The 13,346-nt window shown below is 40.0% G+C and overlaps 1 protein-coding gene across 7 annotated transcripts in view; it reads left to right on the top strand.

Annotated features, from left to right (window-relative positions):
* The window catches only part of mrtfba (myocardin related transcription factor Ba), a 233,184-nt gene that overhangs the window by 196,628 nt on the left and 23,210 nt on the right, over window positions 1–13,346 (top strand). For 6 of the 7 annotated variants that reach the window (XM_059979311.1, XM_059979308.1, XM_059979309.1 and 3 more), the window contains 2 exons: window positions 132–293; window positions 12,725–12,909. In XM_059979311.1, the coding sequence (XP_059835294.1) occupies window positions 132–293; window positions 12,725–12,909 (347 nt within the window). The remainder of the gene's footprint in view (window positions 1–131; window positions 294–12,724; window positions 12,910–13,346) is intronic. The other variant, XM_059979310.1, reaches the window with a different exon arrangement.

Genomic DNA, 13,346 nt, shown 5'->3' with positions numbered 1-13,346 from the left:
GAAAATATTTGAAAACATTTATACCAAGTTAATAACCATGTGTATACTCTATGGAGTATTTTTATTTATAAAAAACATGCATTGTGTTGTAAATATCTTTCCATTATATGGTATCTACATGGTATCTACAGAAACCTTGGCAGAGCCTTCTCTGCAAGCCACTCAGATGAAACTGAAGCGAGCCAGACTGGCAGACGATCTGAATGAGAAAATTGCTCAAAGACCAGGTCCTATGGAACTTGTGGAAAAGAACATTCTCCCTGTTGATTCTAGTTTAAAGGAAGCAATTAAAGGCAAGTAATAATCTATACTATATTTTGATGGGCTTGGGCTGACAGGGCCTGATTAGGGTGGAATAAAACAGAAGGAAATCTTTATTGCAGGGAAGAGGCAACAAGAAATACATATTGCAAGAACAAAATGAAAACCTTCAACTACTTTTATGAGCTTTGCAGTAAATTAAGTAATTTTTGTAGAGCAGTCATGGTTGGAATGTAAGAAATACACAAGCTAATTTCATGAAGCAAGCTCATGCAAACAGGTTAGATCATCTGTTATCAGGAGTGTGAGTTGAGAAATTCATAGAAACAAGGGCCCCATGCACTTCTTTTGTAGTAATGCCATGCAGTCTTTTAAGCCTATACATGAAGGTAAACATTGTGACAATGCACCACTGTGGACCTACTATACTCCTTACCAACTTTTAATAAAATTGTTAGTTACTGTGTATGATCTCAAACTGACTACATCTCCTTGCAAACACGAGGGAGTCTGCAGATGCTGGAAATTCAAGCAACACACACAAAATGCTGGAGGAAAGCAGCAGGCCGGTCCTGACGCAGGGTCTCGGCCCAAAATGTCGGCTGTAGTTCTTCCTATAGATGCTGCATTCCATCAGCATATTGTGTGTGTTGTTACATCTCCTTGCTGCAGGTTTCCCCATATAACCAACCAGAGACATGGAGTTGGGGGTAATACTGCTTGCACACTTCACTGCAACTTCCATGGTTCCCATGTCTAGATCTTGACTTCAGTTGGTATCATTAGGAAGTGATAAATGAAAATCAAAACCTGAAAAATTCTCAGATTTAAGATCTCAAGGGAGAAAATTATTTTTTTTTAAATGCTCATACTGATTAAGAACAAAATTACAACAAAAATGTTAGCAGTGTCTATTTAGGTGTCACTGTGTTGAATTCATAAAATAGTAAGTAGAAAAGCATTGGAATTTTAAGAAACACCTAACTGCTAAATGTTATCAAGCATGAGGTGCACTATATCGTATGTATAAATGTTGACAGGTCTATGTAGTGACATTGAACAGTGGTCAGCACACATTTTGTTGTGTTGCATAAAGTTGTTCTGTAATTATGAGCCCAATGAAAATCGGATTTTCAAAGTAGGGAAGTTCCTAGGGTTAGATGGTCCCAGTAGATGGGCAGATGTGACAGAGATAAAAATTGTAGTTTTCTAGAGATCTATGGAGGTAGAAATTGTACCCAAAGATATGAAGTGTATTGCATTCAAGGAAGAAGTGGAATGACAGAAAATAGTTTTTAATCTCCATAGTCTGGTCTGCTGGGCACATCCTACAACCTGCTATTGTAACACACAATACAGACATAGGAACATAATATAACTCTTTTCTTTTCACCCTGTCAGTTAATATTCCCTTTATTCTATCCAACTCTCTTGAGCCTCTGCAACTGAAAGCTGGTTTGTTTTCACTCATTTCCATTTCTGAAAAAGGATCTTGGACCTGAAGCATTAACATTGGTTCTCTTTCCATAGATGCTGCCTGATTGCTGAGTATTATTAGTATTTTCTGTTTATACTTCCAGAGTCTGTTATTTTATCTTGCTTATGAAGCATACACCTGGAATTATCACAAATTGCATCCATAATTTAGTAAAGTGCCCAAGATGAAGGAATTTTAAGTATTATTTACATATAGATTTTGGAATAGTTTATGCTTCAACACGTGCCTATATACAGTACTGTGCAAAAGTCTTAGCTTAGCCACATATATATAACTAGCATGCCTTAGACGTCTTTTGTACACTGCTGTTGTAATTTTGTGGATTACATGGTACTACTGCCACAAAAGAAACACAAATTTTATGACATATGTGAGTGATGATGAACCTGATTCTGATATGGTTGTGGACTGAAAATAGGAAGGGGGCAGGGAGAGGGGAGAGAGCAGGAAGCACCAGAGAGACGTTCTGTGATGATCAATCAACTAATTGTTTGGATTCAAATTACCTTGCCGGGGCTCGCAGGGCTGGATATGTCTGCACCCACACCCCTGGCACTCCTTTTCTGCCACCTGTGCCACACCCCTCCCCTGGCAGTCACCATTCCAAACATCTTTTGCTCCAGCCAGATTTACAAATACTTTCTCCACCTCACATTGACAAATACAGTACTGTGCAAAAATCTTAGGCACACTAGCCATATAGATGTGCTTAAGACTTGCACAGTACTGTAGGCAAGTTACAAAACGGAGATCTTTGAAAACTGAATATAGAAACAATTCAAGAAAAAGCAAAAAAATGGGACAAGGGAGATGTTTCAGCTTCATGGCACCGGTCTGTGTGCATACTTTGTCCTGGGATTGTTTTACAATTGCTGTAATCTAAAGTTGTATGAAACTGATTGCAGAATGTTAAGGTAAATGGTCATAGAAAGTCCAGGTATTATAATAACAATAATAGAAACAACTTTCATACATTAAGATGCAGGCTCCAAGTGCTTCGTATAGATTGTAAAGATAATCAATATAGTCATAAAAATGCAAGATAAAATTAAAAATCATAAAGACAAATGTTATGTAGAATAAAATATACCAAATTTCATGAATGTAATCAACGTCAATAGGCATTATGTGATCCTCTAAATAGGCCAAATTTTAAAAGTTATTTTTTTAAGAACATTTCACTGTACTAGCCTGGCATCTCTCAGTGGCAGAGTATTTCCTGATTTTTGGTGCATAAGAGCAAAAGGCCCCATTACCAGTTCTTTTATACTTGGTTCTAGGAACACCAAGGAAACCAGTAGAACCTTATACAATTGAGTTTTTTTAAACTAAACAACTTATCCTTGAAACCAAATGCAAAATTATGCATTGAGATTGAATATCAGTAAAGTATTACTTTAATGTTCAGGGTTTGAAATCCCCAGTTATTTATGAATTTGTTTTTCCCTGCCTTGTATGATAGGTCTTTCCACAGTTACAACATTCATTTCATCTTTGGTAGATAGCTACTCTACATGTTGGCATACACATTGACTGCTGGCTGCCTATAAAGGCTGGAAAACCTAGCTCAATATCTTCATATTCGACCTCTCCACAGCAAGCATTTTCTGGGAAAAGTCATTGAATTGTAATTAGTTCCAGAGATACAATCAATTTTGCTCAGCTGGTATGTTGTTGTGGTTAAGAAATTACTCCTGTGCTTGACGATTGTTACACATCAAATTGTGCGATGTTCCAGGCCTTAGTGGACAAAAGAAAATTGGAAAAATAACTTTCAGTACAAAATAACATGAATCAGAAAAAATAGTTTTTACACATATGCTCAGTGGCCACTTTATTAGGTGCATCTGTACACCTGTTCGTTAATACAAATATCTAGTCAGACAAGTATGTGGCAGCAACTCAGTGCATAAGAGCATGCATACATGATCAAGAGATTCAGTTGTTGTTCAGACCAAACATCAGAATGGAAAAGAAATGTGATCTAAGTGACTTTGATCGTGGTATGATTGTTGGTGCCAGACAAGTTGGTTTGAGCACCTCAGAAACTGCTGATCCATGGGAGTTTAACACACAGGTCTGTAGAGTTTACTGAGAATGGTGCAAAATACAAAAAAAAAATCCAGTAAGCAGCTGTTCTGTGGGTGAAAGTGCATTGTTAATGAGAGGGGTCAGAGGAGAATGGCAGTTACGAAGGTGGCAGTAACTCAAATAACCACGTGTTACAAATATCTCACACAATACATTGAACCTTGAAGTGAATGGGTTACAGCTGCAGAAGACCACAATTGGTTCCACTCCTATACCTAATAAAGTGGCCACTGAGTATGTTTAAAGACAGATTTTAATTTCAGCAAATACTCAAAAAAAAAGGTCATGGAGTCTATTATGAGCATTTCTAAATAAGAATCAACCTATGTGTAAATACAATTTGTGGAAGCATCGTTAAGGATTAATTTTATATCTCTTTGGCATGTTAACAAAAATTTTGTTGTGTTTGTGTTTCAATGCCCTGTGGCTTTCCCAGGTTTCAGTATAATTACCCGGGGGTTGAAATTGCAAATAAGCTCTGGTTGCATGTGCTGCAAAGATTTATTACGTCAACTAGATTTGAACTAATTTTAGTCTACATCTGCCCATTGTCTGTGAAGAAGGCCATTAGTGCTATGTAATTAGATGCTTTTCTCAGTGATTACTTTACAGGGTTTGTGGCAGCAGGTCAGCTGTGATATATAAATAAAGACAACTCTGCTGACATGCTGGTGGAAAAACTTTTCTATAGTCATGTTACTAATTATAAACGTGGAAATTCTAACCAGAAATAACTTAAAAGCAGAGTGAGCCTGTTCCTCCTTGTCATTTGTCACCCCTCCAGTATACTAAAAATGGTTCCCCATACTTTTTGAACACAAAACCCTTGAAGTGAAAACAGTAAAATTGAATGTAATAGAAACCGTTAATTCAGTCAATCATATTGATTTTACTTTAGGGTATCTTAGTATAGATTTTTACTTGTGGTGATGGAAACTATCCCTTATAATGTCACTAGCTCGAATTATTTTATGCATGTCTCGTGCTGCTGCTGCTACTTAAATAACCAAAAGCTGAACCTCTATATAAATAAATTTCTGGTAGTTGAAATCAGAATGAGTTTCCGAACTCAAGGTGATTACAAAGCACATTGTAAACACTTCACAGAACAGTTCAACACTGGAACAAGCACTTCAGCTCACAATGCCGAATTATACCATTTCTCTGCTGCCTGTTCATGATCCATATCCCACCATTCCGTGTATTTTCATGTATCTATCCAATAGCCCCTTTAAATTCACTATTGTATCTGCTTCCACCACTATCCCCGTCAGCCCATTTCAAGCATTCACCACTTTGCGTAAAATCTTGCCCTTCACGTCTCCTTTGAATCTTTCCCTCTCACCTTAAGTTCATACCTTCTATTACTTAACATTTCTACTCTGTGGGGGGAAAAAGATCTAACCATCATCTTATGCCTTGCATCTTACATAATCTTATAAATGTCTATCATCCTCTGACACTCCAGATGAAACACTTCATGTTTGCCAACCTTTCCTTGTAGCTTATTCTGTCTAATTCTGGCAGTGTCCTGGTAAACCTCTTCTGCACCCTTTCCAAAGCCTTTATATCGTTCCCGTACTGAGGCAACCATGTTGGAAGATGTAATGAGGAATGTGTTTTGAAGAATGCCTATCCTTGCAGAAGTAATTACCTGTGTTTGTCAAGCCATTATTAATTAACAAGACATGAGTTGTAATTATAGAACACAGCACATAGAACAGTGCAGCACAGGAACAGACCCTACGGCCGACAATATTGTGCTGGACAAACTAAATCAATAACCAAATGCCCAACCAAACAAATCCCTTATGCCTACACAATGTCTATATCCTTCCATTTCCTCATATTCATGTGCCTATCTAAATGCCCCTTAAAAATATCTCATGTATAGGCCTCTACCATGAAAGGAAAATCATGTCTGATGAATCTTATAGAATTTTTTGAAGATGTAACTAGTAGAGTGGATAGGGGAGAGCCAGTGGATGTGGTATATTTAGATTTTCAAAAGGCTTTTGACAAGGTCCCACACGGGAGATCAGTGTGCAAACTTAAAGCACACGGTATTGGGGGTATGGTATTGATGTGGATAGGGAATTGGTTGGCAGACAGGAAGCAAAGAGTGGGAGTAAACAGGACCTTTTCAGAATGGCAGGCAGTAACTAGTGGGGTACCGCAAGGCTCAGTGCTGGGACCCCAGTTTACAATATATATTAATGATTTAGATGAGGGAATTAAATGCAGCATCTCCAAGTTTGTGGAAGACATGAAGCTGGGCAGTGGTGTTAGCTGTGAGGAGGATGCTAAGAGGATGCAGGGTGACTTGGATAGGTTAGGTGAGTGGGCAAATTCATGGCAGATGCAATTTAATGTGGATAAATATGAGGTTATCCACTTTGGTTGCAAGAACAGGAAAACAGATTATTATCTGAATGGTGGCCGATTAGGGAAAGGGGAGGTGCAATGAGACCTGGGTGTCATTGTACACCATTCATTAAAGGTGGGCATACGGGTACAGCAGGCGGTGAAAAAGGCAAATGGTATGTTGGCATTCATAGCAAAAGGATTTGAGTACAGGAGCAGGGAGGTTCTACTGCAGTTGTACAAGGCCTTGGTGAGACCGCACTTAGAGTATTGTGTGCAGTTTTGGTCCCCTAATCTGAGGAAAGACATTCTTGCCATAGAGGGAGTACAGAGAAGGTTCACCAGATTGATTCCTGGGATGGCAGGACTTTCATATGAAGAAAGACTGGATCGACTAGGCTTATACTCACTGGAATTTAGAAGATTGAGGGGGGATCTTATTGAAATGTATAAAATTCTAAAGGGATTGGACAGGCTAGATGCAGGAAGATTGTTTCCGATGTTGGGGAAGTCCAGAACGAGGGGTCACAGTTTAAGGATAAAGGGGAAGCCGTTTAGGACCGAGATGAGGAAAAACTTCTTCACACAGAGAGTGGTGAATCTGTGGAATTCTCTGCCACAGGAAACAGTTGAGGCCGGTTCATTGGCTATATTTAAGAGGAAGTTAGATGTGGCCCTTGTGGCTAAAGGGATCAGGGGGTATGGAGAGAAAGCAGGTACAGGGTTTTGAGTTGGATGATCAGCCATGATCATACTGAATGGCGGTGCAGGCTCAAAGGGCCGAATGGCCTACTCCTGCACCTATTTTCTATGTTTCTATGTTTACCACATTCCTGAAAGCCACTACTCCGTGCAAAATATAACTTACCCCTCACACCTCCTTTGACAATACCCCCTCTTACCTTAAATGCATGCCCTCTGGTATTAAACATTTCAGCCTTGGGAGTAGGATACTGTCTTGCCTGTTCTGCCTATGCCTCTCAGATCTTATGAACTTATGTCAGATCTCCCGTCATCCTGTCACTCCAGAGAAAACAATCCAAATTTGTCCAATCTCTTGTTATAGCACATGCCCTCTAATCCAGGCAGCATAGTGGTAAACCTCTTCTGCATCCTTTCCAAAGCTTCAACATCTTTCCTACTGTGGGAAGGCCAGAAATGTATGGTTTACTCCAGACGTGGCCTAACTAGAGTTTTATAAAGCTGCAACATAACTTCCTGATTTTTGAACTCAGTGTCTCAACTAATAAAGGCAAGCATGCCATATGGTGCCTTTGCCACACTATCAATCTGTGAACTTGACTCCAAGATCACTCTGCATCACAACCACAGACCCCTGCAAAACACCAGTAATTACAGACTTCCAGCTAGAACAAGTCCCTTTGACTACTACCCTCTGTCTTCTATGGGCAAGCTGATTCTGAATCCAAACAGCCAATTTATCATTGATCCCATGCATCTTAATCTTCTGGATGAGCCTCCCGTGAATGATCTTGTCAAATGCTTTACTAAAATTTGTGTTGACAATATCCACAGCTCTACCTTCATCGATCACCCATGTCACCTCATCAACTCAATCAAGTTAGTAAGACTCAAATTGTCCCACACAAGCCCATACTGGTTGTGCCTAATTAGCCATGGTTTTCCAAATCCTCATGAATCCTATCCCTAATAATTTTCTTCTCTAACTTCCTATACCACTAACGTGAGACTCACTGGTCTATATCAAACAATAGTAAATCAAGGCAACTGGACTTGCTGTGTTATCTAGAAGCCGTTTCACCACTCATCCGAGAGGCTTCTTCAGTTCTAATCCATGATGGGTAGTCTTCCAGCTTATAAACTCTGAGTTGTTTAAAGGTATAGCAATCACATGAGGGTCATTAAGAATTGTAGAGGTAATGAGAAGGTCATAAATCTTTGCATGAAAGAAGATGTGAACTATTGTGAATATAGTGGGGTAAAGATGTTAGAATTACATTGTAAGTAGCTGATAGGTGATGACAGTTCCCCCCCACCCCCCACCCGATCAGGGATGGGTTTTCCAGTTTGACAAAGGTGGCTTCTTTAACCCTTTCTTCAAACCACCTGTCCTCCCTCTCCAAAATGTGCACATTGTTATCATCAAAGGAGTGACCCAATGATCTATCTATGAAGGTTCTCAGTCATCCAGGTCATTGTCCCATCACTGGTCTCTTGTCCTTTAGGTGTAGATATACAGCTGAGTCTTGACCTATGGTTGGCATAGGAGGACTAACACCTCAGTCAAAATCCGGCTGTATATCTACACCTTAAGGACGAAGGACACTACTTTGCACATTTTGGACACAGAGGGCAGGTGGTTTGAAGGAGGCGTTAAAGAGGCCATCTTTGTCAAACTGGAAAACCCATCCCTGAACAGAGTGAATGGGGTATGACACCACCTATCAGCTACATACAATGTAGTCCTAACACCCTTACTCCGGCATCTCCACCACAGTTCACACTTTCATTCATGCAAAGATAAGACTGATGACCCTCTCATTACCTCTACGATTCTTAATGACCCTCCTGTGATTGCTATACCTTTAAACAACTCTCCGAGTTTATAGGCTGGAAAACTACCCACTTTGGATTAAAACTGAAGAAGCCTCGCAGATGAGTGGTAAAACGTCTTCTAAATAACACAGCAAGTCCAGTTACCTTGATTTATTACTGCTTGATGACCTGACTGACTGAGAACCTTGATATGCATATTACTGGTCTATAGTTTCCAGGATTATCCCTGATTCTCTTCTTTAATAGTGGAACAGCACTAGCTACTCACAAGTCATCCAGAATTTCGCCTGTGACTGGGGAACTCAAAGATATTGACCAAAGCCCCAGCATTCTCTTTGCTTGCCTCTGTCAATAACCTGGGGTATATCTTAGGCCCTGGGGACTTATCAACCTTAATGCTCTTTAAGAGACTCAGTACCATCTCCTCCAATACTTCAAAATGCCCTAGCACTGATCTCCCTGTCCTCTGCATCCTTCTCCTTGGTAAATACTGATGTAAAGTGCTCATTAAGAATTTCACCCACATCCTTCGCATACAAGCAAATGTTTCCCCTTTATCCTTCAGTGGTCCTACCATCTTGCCTAATTATCCTCTTGCTCTTGAGGTATAGAATGCCTTGGGATTCTCTTTAATCCTACTTGCCAAGGACTTCCCATGGCCCCTCCTGGCTTTCTTTATTCTATTCTTGAGTTCTTTTCTGGCTTCTTTATAATCCTCAAGGGCTCTGTTTGATTCTAGCTTCATAAACTTTATATACTTTTCCTTCTTCTTGACTAAATTAGTCACTTCCTTCAACATCCAAGGTTCTCTTACCTTGCCATCCTTGTCCTTCCTTCTGATTGGAACATACCTGTCCTGTACTCTGTGTAGTTGGTCTTTAAACACCCTCCACATGTTCGATGTGGACTTGCCTAACAATAGCTGTTCCCAATTAACTCTCCCTAGTTCCTGCCTAATGCTCTCATAATGTGCCCTGCTCCAGTTTAATACTTACCCACAAGGTCCATGCTTATCCTTATCTATATCTGTCTTAAAACTTAAGGAGTTGTTGTCACTGTTCCCCAACTGCTCACCGACTAAAGGTTGGTCACCTGGCCAGGCTCATTATCTAGTACAACCCCTCCTCTTGTGGACTATACATATAGAATTAAGAAGCCCTTCTGGATACACCTAACAAATTCTGCCCATCTAAACCAATTACACTAAAAAGGTCCCAATTTATATTAGAGAAGTTGAAATACCCCAAAACAGCAACCCTATTGTTCTTAAAACTTTCCTTAATCTGCCTGCATATCTGTTCCTCAATGTCCCAGTGGCTATTGGGTGGAGGTGGGGAGGGGGGTTGCTACTATAGTACAATCCCATCAGAGTGATTGCACCCTTACTATTTTTGAGTTCTACCCATTTAGACTCAGTGGAGGAGCCCTCCATTATATCCCTTCTGAGTGCAGCTCAGATATTGTCCCTGATGAATCGTATAACTCTTCCACCCGCCCCACCTCTCTCTTTATCTTTTCTAAACCATTGAAATTCTGAGACATTGAGCACCCCATTCTTGCCCCTCTCTCAACTTGTCTCTTTAATGGCCACAACATCATTGTTCAGTGTACTGATCCAGGTCCTAAGTTCATCACCTTTACCCATAATGCTCCTAGCATTAAATTATCTGTCCTGTCATATCTATTAATTTGCTCCTGCCTGTTTTTACTGGCCCTGACAACTGCTTTCTTCTCCATTCCACTTTCTGACATGATGCTGTGTTCTCTTCCCCCGTCTAACTCGTATAAGCCTTCCAAAGTAGCAGTAGCAAATCTCCTGGCCAGGATATCAGTACAACCCCCACCTAGTTTAAGAGCAGCTAGACCCTCTTGTACCAGTTCATCAGTCATTCATTCATCTGTACTATCATCCTATTCCTGCCCTGAGCAGCCTGTGGCACCAGGAGTAATCCAGAAATTACTAGCTTGGAGGTCCTGCTCTTCAGCCTCTTTCATGACTCTCCTCCCAGGACCTCTTCCCTGTTTCTTCCTATGTCATTGGTTCCAATGTGCACTATGACCTCAGGCTGCTCACCCTCCCCCTTGAGAATTTTTTGCAGCCACTCCAAGAAATCCTGGATCCTAGTGCCTGGGAAGCAACACACCTCCTTGGCATCACTTGTGCAGCTACAGAATCACCTGTCTGCTCCGCTAATTATCAAGTCTCCTATCACTATTACTCTGCCTGACTTTACCCTTCCCTACTGAGTTTCAGTGCTAACGACCTGGCTGCTGATGCTGTGCCCTGCCCCAGCAGTATCCAAAGGGGTATACTTGTTACTGAGGGGAATAGCCACAGGAGAATCTGCATTGACTGCTGACTCCCCTTACTTCTCCTGGTGGTCACCCATCTGCTATCTGAAGCCTGCACTTTTGGTGTGATCATCTCAGTAAAAGTTTCATGTATGAGGTTTTCAGCATTCTGGATGTTCCTGAATACATCCAGCTCCAGCTCCAGTTCACTAGAAAAGCTTGTAAATGGGGATGGGGGGTGGGGGAGGGGGGAAGCATCATCAAGTAAATTCATGCATTTACATGTGTAAAATGTATTAACTTTGAACTTAATTAAATTAATTTTAATATTTATCAGAAGAAGTAATGAAATGTTACTCCATTCTATTCTAAATGGTAACTTGGAAAACTGCTCAGTTACGGCATGTGTATAGGCATTAAGCAGGTCAAAAACTAAAATGTTTAATTGTAATTCAAACATCACTAAGTTCCTCATTTTTATGTGTCAAAATCTGAGTAAGATAACAAACCACATAGATTTCATCCAGGAGAGTTTCAGAGGTGCCATGTAGGAATATACAGTTCAACCTGAACTAGATATTTTTGATGGTCTTTCAAATTTTCCCTAAATCATCTGCAGTTTTTCTAATGAAATGATAGTAAAACATTACAAAATTAGTAAAACTAGCATTTGTTTCATTGGACTTCTTCCACATCTTAAATATTCTGTACTCAATTGAGTCTTGAGAGAGATTGTACTTTCTCTTATTGCTCAATTTGATTGATCCCTTTTTTCCCCAATTACTTCTCCTCTGCATTACTCCACCTCACCCCTGTTAGATATCCTCAAATAATGGAATGCTGGCAAATACTTCATCTCTTAAAGAAGAGCTTTCCAAATTGTGGGTTACCGCCCAAATGTTGTTGTAATTTGAGGACCACTGCAGACCCACCATATTGAGTGTGAGGCCTCCTTTCAACTCCACTACTGAATCCATCTCTGCTGCTTCAGTAGCCTTTTGCATTTGAAAGTTGAGTTCTCATGAAGGGTCTCAGCCTAAAACATTGACTGTTTAATACTCTCCATTGATGCTGCCTAACCTGCTGAGTTCCTCCAGCTCTTGTATGGGTTCCTCAAGATTTCCAGCATCTGAAGAATTTTTTGTCTTTAACATGACTGAAATAAACTGTTTGATTATCATTACATTGTTATTTGTGTAAGTTTGTGCTAGGCCAAATTAGTTTGTTGATTTGTTTTGATTGAATTTTGCAGTCTTGTAAAATCTCAAATATTAAAAGGGTTGCTGGAAAATAGTTTGGGAAACTCTGAGGTAGAGGATCTTGAAACCTTTTGCAAAAAGAATTCCTGCCCTGTTTGAACTACCATGAATTTGGACAATAGGTGTCTTTGTCAGGGTAATCAAATTATATTTTTATTTATGGAAGACTTTTACTGATATACGTACTGACTTTTACTGATAAGAGTGATGGGGAGAATTTTGCCAGATGTAAGAACTAAATTTTAAGCAGTGTTTCAGCTTTGAGATGATTGCAAAAGTATTCATGTATTTTTAAAAATTTATTGTGCACGTTTTTAGGAAAAGGTTCACTCAATAAAATGAGAAACATCTCCTGATTTCTAAGATTTATTTTGAAAGACAAATTGTATAAATGAGGTACTGATATTTATTTTTTTAACAGTAGGACAAGTCCATTATCCCAAAACCTTAGACACCTTTTCGTTTGATGAAGACAGCAGTGATGCCTTGTCTCCAGAGCAGCCAGGGAGCCAAGAGTCACAAAGCTCGGCTCCCTCTCCAGTGGAACCCAAAGTGAACGATTCACCATCTTCCTCATCCTCACCTGTTCCAAACACCATTATTCAAGTGAGTGCTCTGTCATTTAGTTGGTATTGAGAAGATTAGTTGAATGTACAGGCCACAGTGTAAGAGAGAAAAAAAAAGAATCACTTTTTTTAAATGCTGGTACCTTATTTAGCTCTACTGCATAGAGCATTGATACATTATTACACTCTTTTTTCTGGACTTTAAGTACTTGGGAAAATCCCAGCCCGTGCTTTAGTAAGACATCCCCTCAAGCTGCATGTTCCTGTGCTGGGAACCTGATGTAAAATCTTGCCATTCCTGCTGCCATTATAGGTACTGGCACAAACCCCGGCTCTCTGTTGATGTCCCCACAGCAAATAATTTCCTATTGCTTGTTGTAGCAAGAGCTGCTGATTAGTGGCCCATTACAAGCAGTTTGGTCCATTGCTAGAGGATTGGCAGCAGCTGCTCCAACTGTTCATCGACTACCCAGATCC

The sequence above is a fragment of the Hypanus sabinus genome, chromosome 9 (assembly GCF_030144855.1).
Source record: "Hypanus sabinus isolate sHypSab1 chromosome 9, sHypSab1.hap1, whole genome shotgun sequence".
Classification (NCBI taxonomy): Eukaryota; Metazoa; Chordata; class Chondrichthyes; order Myliobatiformes; family Dasyatidae; genus Hypanus; species Hypanus sabinus.
Note: the sequence above shows the minus strand (reverse complement) of the source record. Positions and strands in the feature narration are given on the sequence as shown.